Raw genomic sequence first — 14,887 nt, forward strand, 5'->3', positions numbered from 1 at the left:
ATATTTGAACATAATAGTTGAAAATTTCCCTAACCCAGGAAAGGATACAGACACCCAACTCCAGGAAGTGCAGAGTCTTATACAGGATTAAGCCCAAGAGTAACACACCAAAACACATTGTAATCAAAATGGCAAAAATTAAAGATAAAAAGAGAATACTAAAAGCAGAAATGAAAATGCAACAAATAACATAGACGGGAACTCCCAAAGGCTATTATTGGCTGACATTTCAGCAGAAAATTTGCAGGTTAGAAAGGCTGTATATTTAAAGTGATCAAAGAAGAAACCTATAACCAAGAATACTCTACTAAGCATGTCTCTTGTTCAGAGTTGATGCAAAGATTACAATCTTTACAGACAAGCAAAAGCTAAAACAGTTCAGCACCACCAAACAAGAAATGTTTAAGGAACTTCTCTTAATGAAAAATAAACTAGGAAAATGAAAATTACAAAATGAAAAAGCTCATTGGTAAAGGGAAACATACATTAAAGATAGGAAATCATCCATGCACAAAGCTAGTAGGAAAGTTGAAAGACAACAGTAAAATCATTTATATCCACAATAAGCAATTAAGGGATACACAAAACAATTGGAAAATATGATGTCAAGAACAATCATTGTGAGGGGAGGAGGGTACAAATGCAGGATTATAAAAATGTGTTTGAAATTAAGAGATCAGCAATTTAAAACAATCATGTATATTTGTATATAGATTAAATAAATAAAAAACTCACGGTAACTACCAGCCAAAAATCTATAGTCATCAAATCACAAGAGAACAAAAGAAAAAAGAACAAAAAACACCTACAATAAACAACCCCGAAACAAGTAACAAAATGGATGTAGAAAAAGCTTTTGCCAAAATCGACGTCTAGGAGTTCCTGTTGTGGCTCAGTGGTTAATGAACCTGATTAGTATCCATGAGGACCTGGGTTTGATCTCTGGCCGCAGTAGGTGGGTTAAGGATCTGGTGTTACCATGACCTACAGTGTGGGTTGCAGATGCAGCTCAGATCCTGCATTGCTATGGCTGTGGTGTAGGCCAACAGCTGCAGCTCCGATTAGACCCCTAGCCTGGGAACTTCCATATGCCTCAGATGGAGGCCTAAAAAGGAAAAAAAAAAAAAAAAAAAAAAAAATCATCCATTTATGATTTAAAAATAAAAACTCTTCAGAAAATGGGCACAGCAGAAAGTGGGCATAGGAGGAACGTACCTCAACATAATAAAGGCTATATATGACAAAACCACAGCTAACATACTCAAGGGTGAAAAACTGAAAGCATTTCCTCTAAGATGTGGAACAAGACAAGGCTGCCCACTCTCCCTACTTATATTCAAGATAGTATTGGATGTTCTAGCCACAGCAATCAGGAAGAAAATAAAAGGAATCCAAATTGGAAAGGAAGAAGCAAAACTGTCACTGTTTGCAGATATGATACTATACACAGAAAATCCTAAAGATGCCACCAAAAAAATCCCTAGAATTCATCAATGAATTTGGTCAAGTTGAAGGGTCTAAAATTTATATACAGAAATCTGTTCCACTTGAACCATCAGTAAGATAAATTGAGGGAGTTCCTTCTATGGTGCAGTGGGTTAAGAATCCACCTGCAGTGGCTCAGGTCATTGTGGAAGTGCAGGTTAAAATTCTTAGCCAGACACAGTCGATCTGGCATTGCTGCAGCAACAGTGTAGGTTACAGCTGTGGCTCAGATTCACTCCCTGGTCTGGGAACTTCCATATGCTGCAGGTGCAACTATAAAAAGAGAGAGAAATTAAGTAAACAATCCTATTTACCATCACATCAAAAGGAATAAAATACCTAGTAATAAACTTCCCTAAGGAGGTAAATATATGTATTGGGAAAGCTATAAGGCACTGATGAGTTCTGTTGTGGTTAAGAATCCCACATTGTCACTACAGCAGCAGCTTGGTTCAGTTGTGGCGCGGGTTCAGTCCCTGGCCCAGGAACTTCTATATGCCATGGGCACAGCCAAAAAGAAAAAAAGGCACTCATGAAAGAAACTGAAGAGGACACAAACAAATAGGAAGACATACTGTATTTATAGACGGGGAGAATTAATGGTAAAATGACCATACTACCAAAGAAATACAGATTCAGTGCAATTTCTATCAAAGTACCAAAGGTATCCTTCCCAGATAATTTTAAAATTTAGGAGTTCCCTCATGGCTCAGTGGGTTAAGGATCCAGCTGTTGTCACTGCTATGGCTGTGGTTACAGCTGTGGCATGGGTTCAGTCCTTGGCCTGGGAACTTCTGCATGCTGTTAAGTATAGCCAATAATTTAAATTTTAAAAAGTTTTGTATGGAAACACAAAAGACCCTGAATAATCAAAGCAACCTTGAGAAAGAGCATATCTGGGAGAATCACAATCCCTGGCTTCAAACTATACTCCAAACTTACAGTCATCAAAGCAGTACAGTACTGGCACAAAAACAGATACACAGAGCAATGGAGCAGAACAGAGAGCCCAGAATTAAACCCATGCAACTACAGTCAATTAACCTATAACAAAGGAGGCAAGAACATACAATGGAGAAAAGACAGTCTCTTCAATAAATGGTGCTGGGAAAACTGAACACCTACATGTAAAAAAATGAAATTAGACTGTTTTCTAACACCATATATAAAAATAAACTAAAAATGGGAGTTCCCATCATGGCTCATCAGTTAACAAACCTGACTAGCATCCTTGAGGATGCCAGTTCGATCCCTGGCCTCGCTAAGGGGGTTCAGGAACTAGTGTTGCTGTGGCTCTGTTGTAGGCCGGCGGCTGCAGCTCTGATTCTACCCCTAGCCTGGAAACCTCCATGTGCCTTGGTATGGCTCTAAAAGGGAAAAAAAAATTAACAAATATATAAGCTATGAGGGGAATATAAGCAATATTTTATAATAATAATAATAAATGCCTTTAAAAAGTATAGCCTTTAAAAAGTGTGAATTACTTAACAAAATAATGCCATTTGTGGCAACATGGATGGAACTAGAGACTCATACTAAGTGAAATAAGTCAGAAAAAGAAAGACAAGTACCATATGATGTCACTTATATCTGGAATCTAGTATAATGCACAAATCAAACTTTCCATAGCAAAGGAAATTGTGGACATGGAGAACAGACTTGTGGTTGCCAAGGAGGAGGGGGAGGGAGTGGAATGGACTGGGAATTTGGGCTTAATAGATGCAAACTATTGCATTTAGAATGGATGAGCAACGAGATCCTGCCGTACAGCACAGGGAACTATTATCTAATCACTTATGATGGAGCATGGTGGAGGATAATGTGAGAAAAAGAATGTATACATTGATATGTATAACTGGGTCATCTTGCTGTACAGGAGAAAATTGACAGAATACTGTAAACCATGATGGAAAAAATAAAAATCATTTAATAAATAAAAAGTGTGAATTACTATTTTGTATTATGTAATACTGTACATCCACTATACTTCAATAAAAAATAAAAATAAATTATCTATTTAAAATAGCCCAAATTGGCTTCTATGGCTTGCAACCAGGAATTCTGGCTTGTTTGATACTTGAGACTCTACTGACAAACAAAGGGACACATGAAGCAATACCACAGCTGACTGCAGAGCAAGGGGCAAGGTCAGCGACAGGGTACATACAGCTGGGACTGGTTGGAATTCTGGGGCCACACCCCTGGCTGTCACTGTTCACTGGCCCTTTGGTTCTTCTCTGTGGAGTCATAACTCCACAGGGCTCCTCCAGCAGATAACCAGGCTGGCAGCTCAGGGCATCCAAAGCTATAAAAGGAGAAGCCGCCAGGCCTTCTTAAGGTTTGGGCTCAGAAGTGGCACAGTGTCAGCATCCCTGCACTCTGTTGGTTAAAGCAAATCCGAGGCCAAGCCCACGGCCATGCCATGTAAGAGAAGGGGCTGCATAAAGAGTGTGGCTTCCAGAGGAACAGCTCACCGAGGGCAACTCACCCACCAGGCAAGTGGAGACAGGACCCAAGTGCAATGGGACTGGAAAAGCAGCATTAAGCCTTGTGAGAAATCATGATACTTGATTTCTTCGTTCTTGGTTTCTGCTGTGTTCCCTACCTTCAAGTCACCAAACAACAAAAAAGTTGTTAAAACAGCAAAATTTTAAAAATTGAAAATACAGGTGCAAAAATGTTCACCATTGAAGTTCATGTATCAAAAATTGAGAAAAGTAGGTATGTCAACTTGAAACTATATCGTGTGTATATATTATTCTACACTGGTACTTCGTTCTTTTTAAAATATTAAATTATGGACCCTGATTTGTAAACAGATCCTATCTTTGAGAACTTTTTGTTATGAATCTCAGTAAATGAGTGGCTGGTGTATGATATCACAAAGTTTTTAACCGACCATGTATATTGACCTTTATTTTCAGAGGTATTCTATAAAAAAACCAAAGTAGGGGAGTTCCCATCATGGCTCGGTGGTAACGAACCCGACTAGTATCCTTGAGGACAAGGGTTCAATCCCTAGCCTCACTCAGGGTGTTCAGGATCCAGTGTTGCCATGAGCTGTAGTGTAGGCTGCAGACACAGCTCGGACCTGGTGTTGATGTGGCTGTGGTGTAGACAGGCAGCTGTAGTTCTGATTCAACTCCTAGCCTGGGAACCTCCTTATGCTGAAGGTACAGCCTTAAAACAAGCAAAAAAAAAAATTTAAAAAACCCAAAAAACCTAAAGTAGAACATCTGTGGCCTAATTAAAGTGTTACTTAATATATTGATGTGTTTTGTTCAGTAATTTCTTTTAAGAGCATTTTTTTGCTCCTAAAGGAAGTAAAATATGGTTGTTTTCCCAATAAATAGACAAGTTTCTTAAGCAAAATATAATCTTTAACATAAAATTATCCACATGCTCTAAAATGCAAAATCTTTTCAATATCTCACAGATATATTCTAGTAAGGAATGTACTTCATTACTTTTGATTGCCATGCAATAAATCCAGACAATAAACATAATTATTTCTACATCCAATAACAAGCATTGACTCCCAGACCACAGGAGAAGAGAAGACTTCTCCAGGAAGTTGATACACTCTTTGCAAGTTTCCACTCTCAGATTCCAAGATCCACAATTTCCCATCAGTAGATGCTGCTGCCAGCCATGCTTCACTGCTGCACGTGTGGTTACGGAAGGCAAATGGTGTTGAATACACCGTTGAAGTAGTTTGAAATTTCCATCGGAGTTGACCTTTCATGTTACAGCAGTAGATAAAGCAATCATGGGAACCAAAAAATATTTCTTGCTCTGATGCTGAGGTACATGGAGATGAAAAGATCGGTTCACTGGTAGAGAACTGCCAAACCTGATAAAAGCAAAAATAATTCATCTCATTTCAGCAGTTTTGTAGACTGAAGCCTTATGAAATTCTTAATAAGATAGGTGCGATGCAGGCTATGGGATGGTAGCTATGCACAGAGAAAGTACCAGCTTTCTCTGAAACGAGGCATCCTCAGATCAGACCTCTGTCCCAATGGTAAAATCCAGCACAAAATACACCAAAGTGTCCTTGTTACAGGAATCACTGCTCTGCAGAATACTGTGAAGTAAAATGCATTTTGAATCCCATTCAAAGGTTCTCACTGATATGTTGAGACACTAATCTCAAAGATAAAACTGTACCACGTTTTCTTTTTCCTTTTTTTTTTGTCTCTTCTAGGGCCACACCCTCGGCACATGGAGGTTCCCAGGCTGGGGTCAAATGGGAGCTGTAACCGCCAGCCTACGCCACAGCCACAGCAACGTGGGATCTGAGCCACATCTGTGACCTACACCACAACTCACCGCAACACCAGATCCTTAACCCACTGAGCGAGGCCAGGGATCGAACCTGCAACCTCATGATTCCTAGTTGGATTCGTTAACCACTGAGCCACGATGGGAACTCCTGCACCTTGTTTTCAATGTATCTTATTAAAAACTGTATCTTACTCTCATCTCCTAATGTAGGTATAAGGAAATAAAGAGACTAAAAGTTTATGTTCAATCATCATTTAAATTAAAGCTTTAAACAAAAAGCTGTGAGTTGTATGTCTACCCTACATAATATTTGCTTATTTCAAAGTTATTACAGATAAACCTATCAGCCGATATTGTGAGGAAAACACACAGGAAGAAAACAAATCTAAGATACTGTTCACAAATACACAGTAATAGCAGTATAATAAAAAACAAAATAGAAAGAGGGGGCATATTCATGAAATATGATTTGTAATCTCTATTCTGTCCCTGACTTGGTCAGAAGCACTTTAATCTCTCTTTGGTTCATTCAGAAAAAAAAGAGGAAGTTCCCTTGTTGTGCAGTGGGTTCAGGATCCAGCGTTGCCACAGCTATAGTGCATGCCTCAACTGTGGTGAGAAGGCGATCCCTGGCCCAGGAACTTCCACACGCTGTGGCTGTGGCCAAAAAAAATTATCTTAAAAAGAGTAATAGCATTTACCTCTTCTTACTTTTTAGAAATTCAAGGTGAGAATATATTCAAATTACTTTGTAAATAAAAAAATGTTCAGTGAACTTAAAAAAGATTTCATCACAAAGTAACTGTTACACAGAGCAAAAGAAACTGCTAGGCTACGAAGGGTCAATGTAGGACAAAAATTCCCGAGAACCACCCATAGCTGCCATGGGGTCACTTACGCTGGAGCTAGTACACTCTCAAGTTCACAAAGCTGCCCCGATGCCCCGACGTCAGAAACACAGCATAGGTTGGGCCGCAGCCACTTGTGGGTATTTAACGTAAGAGATTATGATCCCAACAAAAGATGTAATAACCCACCAAGAGCCTAATCAGCCAATTATGAAGTTGAAGATGGAACCTCCGTACAGTGGAAACTGGGTTATATGACATATTTTGGTTTTCATAGAAAAAGCAGGAGTTTCTTTCAATTTTCATAACCTGAATAGAAGTTATAAAAAAGCTGGCTAAAAACTGGTAACATTTTTTTTTAATTGGGGAAAGAAGATGACAAAAGTAAAACAATGTTTGTAGAATCTTTTAAATCTACTACACCATCATGGAACAATTAAGAAATCCGTGGCTTGCCAACTAAAACAGAACTAGTTTTCAACACAATGAGCTGAATAATGTTTAAAATTTACTGGAGTTCCTGTCGTGGTGCAGCGGAAAAGAATCCAACTAGTTATCCTGAGGTTGCGGGTTTGACCCCTGGTCTCACTCAAGTGGGTTAAGGATCCGGCATTGCCGTAAGCTGTGGTGTAGGTTGCAGATGCGGCTCGGATCTGGCGTTGCTGTAGCTCTGGCATAGGCCAGCGTCTACAGCTCCCATTCGACCCCTAGCCTGGGAACCTCCATGTGCCGAGGGTGTGGCCCTAAAAAGACAAAAGATAAAAATAAAAAAAAAAAATTTAGGAGTTCCTGTCATGGCGCAGTGGTTAACGAATCCGACTAGGAACCATGAGGTTGTGGGTTCGGTCCCTGCCCTTGCTCAGTGGGTTAACATCCGGCATTGCCGTAAGCTGTGGTGTAAGTTGCAGATGCGGCTCGGATCTGGCGTTGCTGTAGCTCTGGCATAGGCCGGCGTCTACAGCTCCAATTCGACCCCTAGCCTGGGAACCTCCATGTGCCGTGGGAAGCGGCCCTAGAAAAAGCAAAAAGACAAAAAAATAAAATTAAATTAAATTAAAAATTAAAAATTAAAAAATTAAATAAACAAAAAAATTTACTTCAGTTGTCACCAACTCCTATGCCTTTGAGAAAGATGGGTAAAACAACTAGAAATTCTTACCTGTTCTCCAAAGTGCGTAAAGCAAAGTAAATTCCCGTCTACACAGCCAATGCAAACATATTGTAGGCAGCACCGTGGAGAAGAGAAGAGTGGCTTTCCACAGTGATGCTTCCAGACTCTGTTCCCAGTGGCCTGTCGTGGGCAAAAAGCAATTCACAGCACTTAATGCATTCTACTAATCAGTTACCCTCTGCAAATTCACAAATCTCCCAGAGGTAGAGCTATACACATGAGAAAATGCTATAAGGGCATGCTGACATTAGAAATGAAGCTACTACACATGCAGAGACTATAAATTTAACGGGTGCTACTTATGAAAGCCAAGATAAAAACCAAGAAAGAAAGAACTAGCACAAAAGCACCATGCTGAGAATGGACACAAAGTTCTTGTTCGGACCAAGAACATTTTTATTAAAAAATTTTATTAATAAAAAATTAATAAAAGATAACTTAGATTTTCTCCTCTTTCTAGACTTTGTGTCAATCATTTTTAATGAATTCTAGTTCTATAATACACGGACTATAATTGAAATCCAGTTCAAGTTTTCAGAATTCAAAGCAAAAATAAAAATAACAAAGAAAAATAGGTAATAAAATCAATAAATATTACTTTATGCCTACAGGATTTATAGCCAGTAAAAGTCCTCCCAGTGTAGCAAAATACAAATGATGTGGAATGAGGCTCAAACAAGGAGAAGAAAAAACAGTTCCTTTGCATTTCAACTTCCAAACACACTTCTTTTTCTGCAAATAAGAAAGCAAATTTTTAAAAAATAGAAAGTAAATTAATTGGTTTCTGCTGGTGGTTAACAAATCCACATATCCTGTCCATCCTGATGTTGTGTCTATTTAACATAATTTTTAGTTTTAGTGTAAAGGTAATACATACTCCATGTACAGAACCAAGTCAGTATAAGAAAACAGGCCACCACACAGAGCAAACTGCTTGTTAATATTTCAGCATTTTCCCTTGTGATATTTTTATTTTTAAATTTTTTTTGTCTTTTGTCTTTTTAGGGCCACACCCACAGCATATGGAGGTTTCCAGGCTGGGGGTCTAATTGGAGCTGTTGCCGCTGGCCTACGCCACAGCCAGTTACCCCAGATCCGAGCCGTGTCTGCAACCTACACCACAGCTCACAGCAACACCGGATCCTTAACCCACTGAGCAAGGCCAGGGCTAGAACCCAAAACCTCATGGTTCCTAGTTGGATTTGTTTCCGCTGCGCCAGGATGGGAACTCCCCTTGTGATATTTTTGGTACACACACGCACACAAACACATACACAGAGTTTAATATACTTGAGATCATCCTGAATATACACTTTGTATCTAATTTAGCTCATTTATTTTGTAAAACTCTTTATTACTTTAATGGATCATATCCCACATGAACATAAAATAATTTCTCTCTATTACTGAAAATTGTTTGGAACTGATCTCTTAGTATTATAAACAACCTCGAAATAGACATCTTGGTGCATATATTTGTCCATGTTTCTGATTATTTTGCCAGGATTAGATTCCTAGAAGAATTTTAGTGAATCAAAGGATGTGAAATTGTTACCTAGGATCAAACTGGGAACTCCCATTCCTTTGATTCTTAAAGGTATGAAACATTTAAACACTTACTAGCCGTTTCTTCTTCAGGATCCTGTTCATTTATATCCCTTGTTTATTTTTCTATCTGGGCTTTTATATTTTTCTTATTAATTTGTATTTGCTCTTAATTTCATTTGTACTCATAAACAGAAATGAGTTTTATTTATTTATTTGTCTTTTTAGGGCCACATCCATGGCACATGGAAAATCACAGGCTAATCGGAGCTGCAGCTGCCACCTACACCACAGCAACACCAGACCCGGGCTGCATATAGGACCTACACCACAGCTCATGGCAACGCTGGATGCTTAACCCACTGAAAGGGGCCAGGGACGGAACCTGCCTCCTCATGGATATTAGTTGGGTTCATTACTGTTGAGCCACAATGGGAACTCCCATAAATGAGTTTTAACACTGTCACATGTGTTTCAAAAATTTCCCCCAACTTACTCCTTTTTAATTTTATAACTCTTAAATTTTAAAATTTATGTTATCAGGTCTTTGTGATCCTTCTCTATTGTCAAGATGCTAAATTCTAAGTTTTTTAAAACTTTCAAAACTCTGAGTAGCAAATTTATTTGTGAAAATGTCTAGTAAGGCTTTTAATCAACTTCTTGATCTTCCCAGATCACCACCTGAGAAACAATAATACCTGTCCCCTAGTCAACACCACCTGACAACTTCAGGCTCTTCTACCCACGCTTATGGTGTGAACGTGAAATAAACACTTACATAAATATCCAAAGCATATGCATGCTGGTCATGAGATCCAATGTAAAAAAGTCCTGTGGTTGGATCCATGGTTGCTGAGCTCTTCACAGCGTCCTCAGTAGTAAACATCCAGTATTTTTCTCCACTGTCACTTTTTAGAACATAAACTAAGCCATTGTAACAGCCTGTTGGGAAACAAAATACAAAAGATGAGATGTAGCTATGTCACTGGAAAATAATTACTTGGCCTAACAATGACAGCATATATTCAGTGTTCTTCATGTGTACATAGGATCTGTGTCTGACTCAGATTTATACTTCAGCAAAGCATATATCAAATAGTTGCGTAAAACTTGTGTAAAAAACCTAGCTGCATCTTCCATTTTAAAAGTATTATAAAGTGCTTCACTACTGGGAAAAAAATGAACATGAAGCACGTTGCAGCAGCAAGAGGCTGTGACAGACCTGGATTCAGACTTATTCATGGCCATTCCTTGGGCAAACTAGCATCACTGGGCCTCACATTTTTCTACTGAATGTGGATGTATCTACATCCAAGGTTATTGTGGTAATTAGGATAAATACCTAGTGCACAGAATGCCTAGTGCTAACAGTAACACAAAAGCCGAGCTGACTGGTCTGCTACCTCGTGAAGGGTAGCACTCTGAGAATCACTAGCTCTTCACCCCTGTGGGTCTCACAGGCAGGCACTACTAGGTGTGCATTTCTCAGAGGACCAAATGGAGGCAAGCAGAGGTAAGCTACCAGGGCACCACTCAGCTAGTATGTGGCAGGACCAGGAGATTGGGGTCTGAGAAGTAAAGCTCCAGAGCCTAGACCCTACCAACGACACCAAGCGAGTTTTTCCAACCTGCTGCCATGGGTTAGACGACAGGGTGGCTCTGTCTTGGGGTGCCAAGTTGGGGTGGCAGAGTCTATGAAGGAAAGTCCACGCCAGCTTCTGCAATGCATGTCCACCAGGGCGAGTGGAATTGGGGAACTGGCCCACCACTCCAGGCAGCTCTGCCTTTGAGCACTGCCGCTGCTGCTCACAGAATATCTGCTGTGCTTTCTTCCTGGCAGTTGCTGCTTAGCAGCAAGAGAGCAACCTACTTTGGGTGATAAAGAGAGGGGTCCTGCACAGTGGAGCATACCCGGTCCCAGCCAAGGAAAAGCCCTTCCAGTTCAGCTCCAGAAGAAGTCTCTGGGACCCTGGGCTAGGCAGATTTCCTGGATATGACTCAAAAGCATGATTCATAAAAGAAAGACAACACAGGAGTTCCCATTTGGCTCAGCAGTAATGAACCCGACTAACTGTGGTAACTGACCACAAGGTAATGAACCACGATGTACGTTCGATCCCCGGCCTCACTCAGTGGGTTAAGGATCTGGCATTGCCGTGAGCTGTGGTGTAGGCTGGCAGCTACAGCTATAATTCGACTCCTAGCCTGGGAATTTCCATATGCCATGGGGTGTGGCTCTAAAAAACAAAATCAGGGAGTTCCCGTCGTGGCGCAGTGGTTAACGAATCCGACTAGGAACCATGAGGTTGCGGGTTCGGTCCCTGCCCTTGCTCAGTGGGTTAACGATCCGGCGTTGCCGTGAGCTGTGGTGTAGGTCGCAGACGCAGCTCGGATCCTGCGTTGCTGTGGCTCTGGCATAGGCTGGCAGCTACAGTTCCCTAGCCTGGGAACCTCCATATGCCGCGGGAGCGGCCCAAGAAATGGCAAAAAGACAAAAAAAAAAAAACAAAAAAAAACAAAAAAAACAAAATCAATAAATAAAAATAAACTGGGGGAGGGGGAAGGAGTGGGGTGGTTGGGGAGCTTGGGGTTAATAGATACAAACTATTGTCTTTGGAATGGATTAGCTATGAGATCCTGCTGTTGTAGCATTGGGAACTATGTCTAGTCACTTATGATGGAGCAGGATAATGTGCTAAAATAGAATGTGTACATGTATGTGTAACTGGGTCACCATGCTGTACAGTAGAAAAAAATTTATATTGGGGAAATAACTATTAAAAAATAATAAATAGTAAAAATAAATAAATAAACTGGACTTCACTGAAATTAAGAACTTCTCTTCAAAAGACATTATTAAGAGAATAAAAAAACCACAGAGTAGGAGAAAACATGCAAAACATATGTCTGATAAAGGACTAGTATCCAGAATACATAAAGAATTCTCAAAACTCCTGAAGAAAACAACCATAACAATAAAAAAGTGCACAAAAGAGCTGAAAAGACACTTCATAAAAGATACATAGATGGCAAATAAGCTCATAAAAAGAGCTACATCATTGGTCACCAGGGAAATGCAAACGAAAGCCACGAGATACCACCCCATGAGGAAATGGCTAAAATTTACAGAGAAATTGAACTGACAACAGCGAGTGCTGACAAGGACGCAGAGCAAATGGCCCTCTCGTACACTGAAGGTGGAAGGCAGAGTCTGTTCACTTCCTTTGGAAAAATAGCGTGGCTGTTTCTTATAAAGTTAAACCTAGACTTAGCATACAGTCTCCCCGCCCAGGTACTGAGCTAAGTGAGATAACTTACATTCACAAAAAATCCCACTCATAGACAGCAGTTTTAGAATTACCAAAAACTGGAAGTAATCCAAATGTGATTTGGATAAACTGTGGTACATCTGCACAATAGAATAATCAAGAATAAAAACAAACTACTGATACATGCGATGAAATGGATGAATCACAAGCATAATTGCTACATACATACCATAGGATTTCATTTCTATGACTTTCTGAGAAAGCAAAACCACAGGGACAGAGCTTAGTGGCTGCCAGAGGTTAAGGGTGGGAGGAGGAATGACCATAAAGTGACCCAGGAATTCTCTGGAATAATGGACTGTTGATTGTGGCAGTGGTTACATGACAGTAAGCATCTCCTAACACAGAACAGTTTGCTAAAAAGGGTGAGTTTTACTGCATATAAATGATACATTAATAAAAAGTGTTCCAAGTCCTAAGAGACCAGCATGTACCACATGCACATGAGATGCAAACAATAACCTCAATGAGCTGATTTTCATGGACAGGGATTACTCATGTCACCCACATATATGACAGAAAGTTTCCTCTAGTATTATTTTCAAAATGTCAGTGTTCAATAGCAAAGGATCACACCCAGATTCAAGTATATTCTAGCCAGGATAATGTAAGTAGGGAGACATCTTCCTAAGCACTTGTCTGAAAAGCTTTAGTGAACAGATTCCACGAGCACTAGAGTGAAACTTCCTGTAGTGTGGGGCTAAAAAGGGTAGAAATCAAGATACTTTATACCTGGATCCCACACCATCAAAAAGGTCACATACGGGAGTTCCCATCGTGGCGTGGTGGTTAACGAATCCGACTAGGAACCATGAGGTTGCGGGTTCGATCCCTGCCCTTGCTCAGTGGGTTAACGATCCGCCATTGCCATGAGCTGTGGTGTAGGTCGCAGACGCGGCTCGGATCCCGCATTGCTGTGGCTCTGATGTAGGCTACAGCTCTGATTCGACCCCTAGCCTGGGAACCTCCATATGCCGCGGGAGCGGCCCAAGAAATAGCAAAAAGATAAAAAAAAAAAAAGGTCACATACATCTTAATGAAACTGAGTAGCAGATAGGAGCTCACACTTGATGTAAACTTAGTCTGTGCTTAGCAGTGTACTAAAGGATTCATAAGCAACTGCCTCACTTAATCCTTTCAAAAGTTCTATGAGTATTGTGTTTTAAACTATGTCCACAGGGAGTTCCCTGGTGGCGCAGCGGGTTAAGGATCTGGTGTTGGCACTGCCATGGCTCAGGTTGCTGTTGCGGTACGGGTTCCATTCCTGACCCAGGGAAATTCTTCATGCCCTGAGAGCGGCCAAAAATGAAAATGTCCACAAACCCTTTGACACATTTCCTCTCAGGAGGCAGAGCCTAATACCCTCCCTTTGAGTGTGGGCTGGACCTAATGATGTGCTTCTAGTAACAGAATAAAGCAAAAATGCTGGTCTTAGGTCCTAACAGTACTGCATTCCTCACTCTCTCGGATCAATGACACTGAGGAAAATTAGCTGCCAGATTGCGAGGGCATTCACGTAACCCATGGAAAAGCCCATGTGGCAAGAAATTGAAGCTCCCCCCCCCTTTTTTTTTGCTTTTTAGGGCTGCACTCTCGGCATATGGAGGTTCCCAGGCTGCGGGTCCAATTGGAACTACGGTCACTGGCCTACACCATAGCCACAGCAACACCAGATCCAAACTGAGTCTGCAACCTACACCACAGCTCACAGCAATGCCAGATCCTTAACCCACTGAGCAAGGCTAGGGATAGAACCCGCAGCCTCATGGATCCTAGTTGGGTTCATTAACAGCTGAGCCACGAAGGGAACTCCCAGAAATTGAAGCTTCTTGTCAAGAATGAGCAAAGAACTGAAGTCTTCTGTTACCAGCAGTGCGGGTAAGCCATCGTAGAGGCAGATTTTTCCAGCAAGTCCAGGCTGCAGATGGCTGCAACCACATGAGAGACCCTGAACCAGAATGTTCAGCCAAGCTCCCTAAGTGCCTTACTACAGAAACTGTGGGATAATAAATGTCCACTACTCTACACCATTCAGTGTGGGGCTAATCTGTGAGGCAGCACCATGTTTTATTTATTATGTCCATACACTCATGAGAAAATGAAGTTCTATGAAGTTTAGCAACTTGTTGAAGGTCAAAGAGTTAGTGACAGGTTTAGAGCTAAAGAAACTGACTTAAGGCCCACACTGTGAATCAACATGCAGTTAACGATTATTCTTTGAT

The 14,887-nt window shown here is 40.7% G+C and overlaps 1 protein-coding gene across 10 annotated transcripts in view; it reads right to left on the minus strand.

The window, feature by feature from the left end:
* Positions 301–14,887, minus strand: part of AASDH (aminoadipate-semialdehyde dehydrogenase) — a 41,143-nt gene continuing 26,556 nt past the window's right edge. For 3 of the 10 annotated variants that reach the window (XM_021101367.1, XM_021101371.1, XM_021101372.1), the window contains 4 exons: positions 10,115–10,278; positions 8,401–8,523; positions 7,780–7,911; positions 529–5,338 (listed from right to left, as the gene is read on the minus strand). In XM_021101367.1, coding sequence (XP_020957026.1) covers positions 4,949–5,338; positions 7,780–7,911; positions 8,401–8,523; positions 10,115–10,278 — 809 coding nt within the window. In that variant the 3' untranslated portion in view covers positions 529–4,948. Of the gene's footprint in view, positions 5,339–7,779; positions 7,912–8,389; positions 8,524–10,114; positions 10,279–14,887 lie in introns of all 10 variants that reach the window. The other 7 variants (XM_021101365.1, XM_021101370.1, XM_021101368.1 and 4 more) reach the window with 5 other exon arrangements.

The sequence above is a fragment of the Sus scrofa genome, chromosome 8 (assembly GCF_000003025.6).
Source record: "Sus scrofa isolate TJ Tabasco breed Duroc chromosome 8, Sscrofa11.1, whole genome shotgun sequence".
Lineage (NCBI taxonomy): Eukaryota > Metazoa > Chordata > Mammalia > Artiodactyla > Suidae > Sus > Sus scrofa.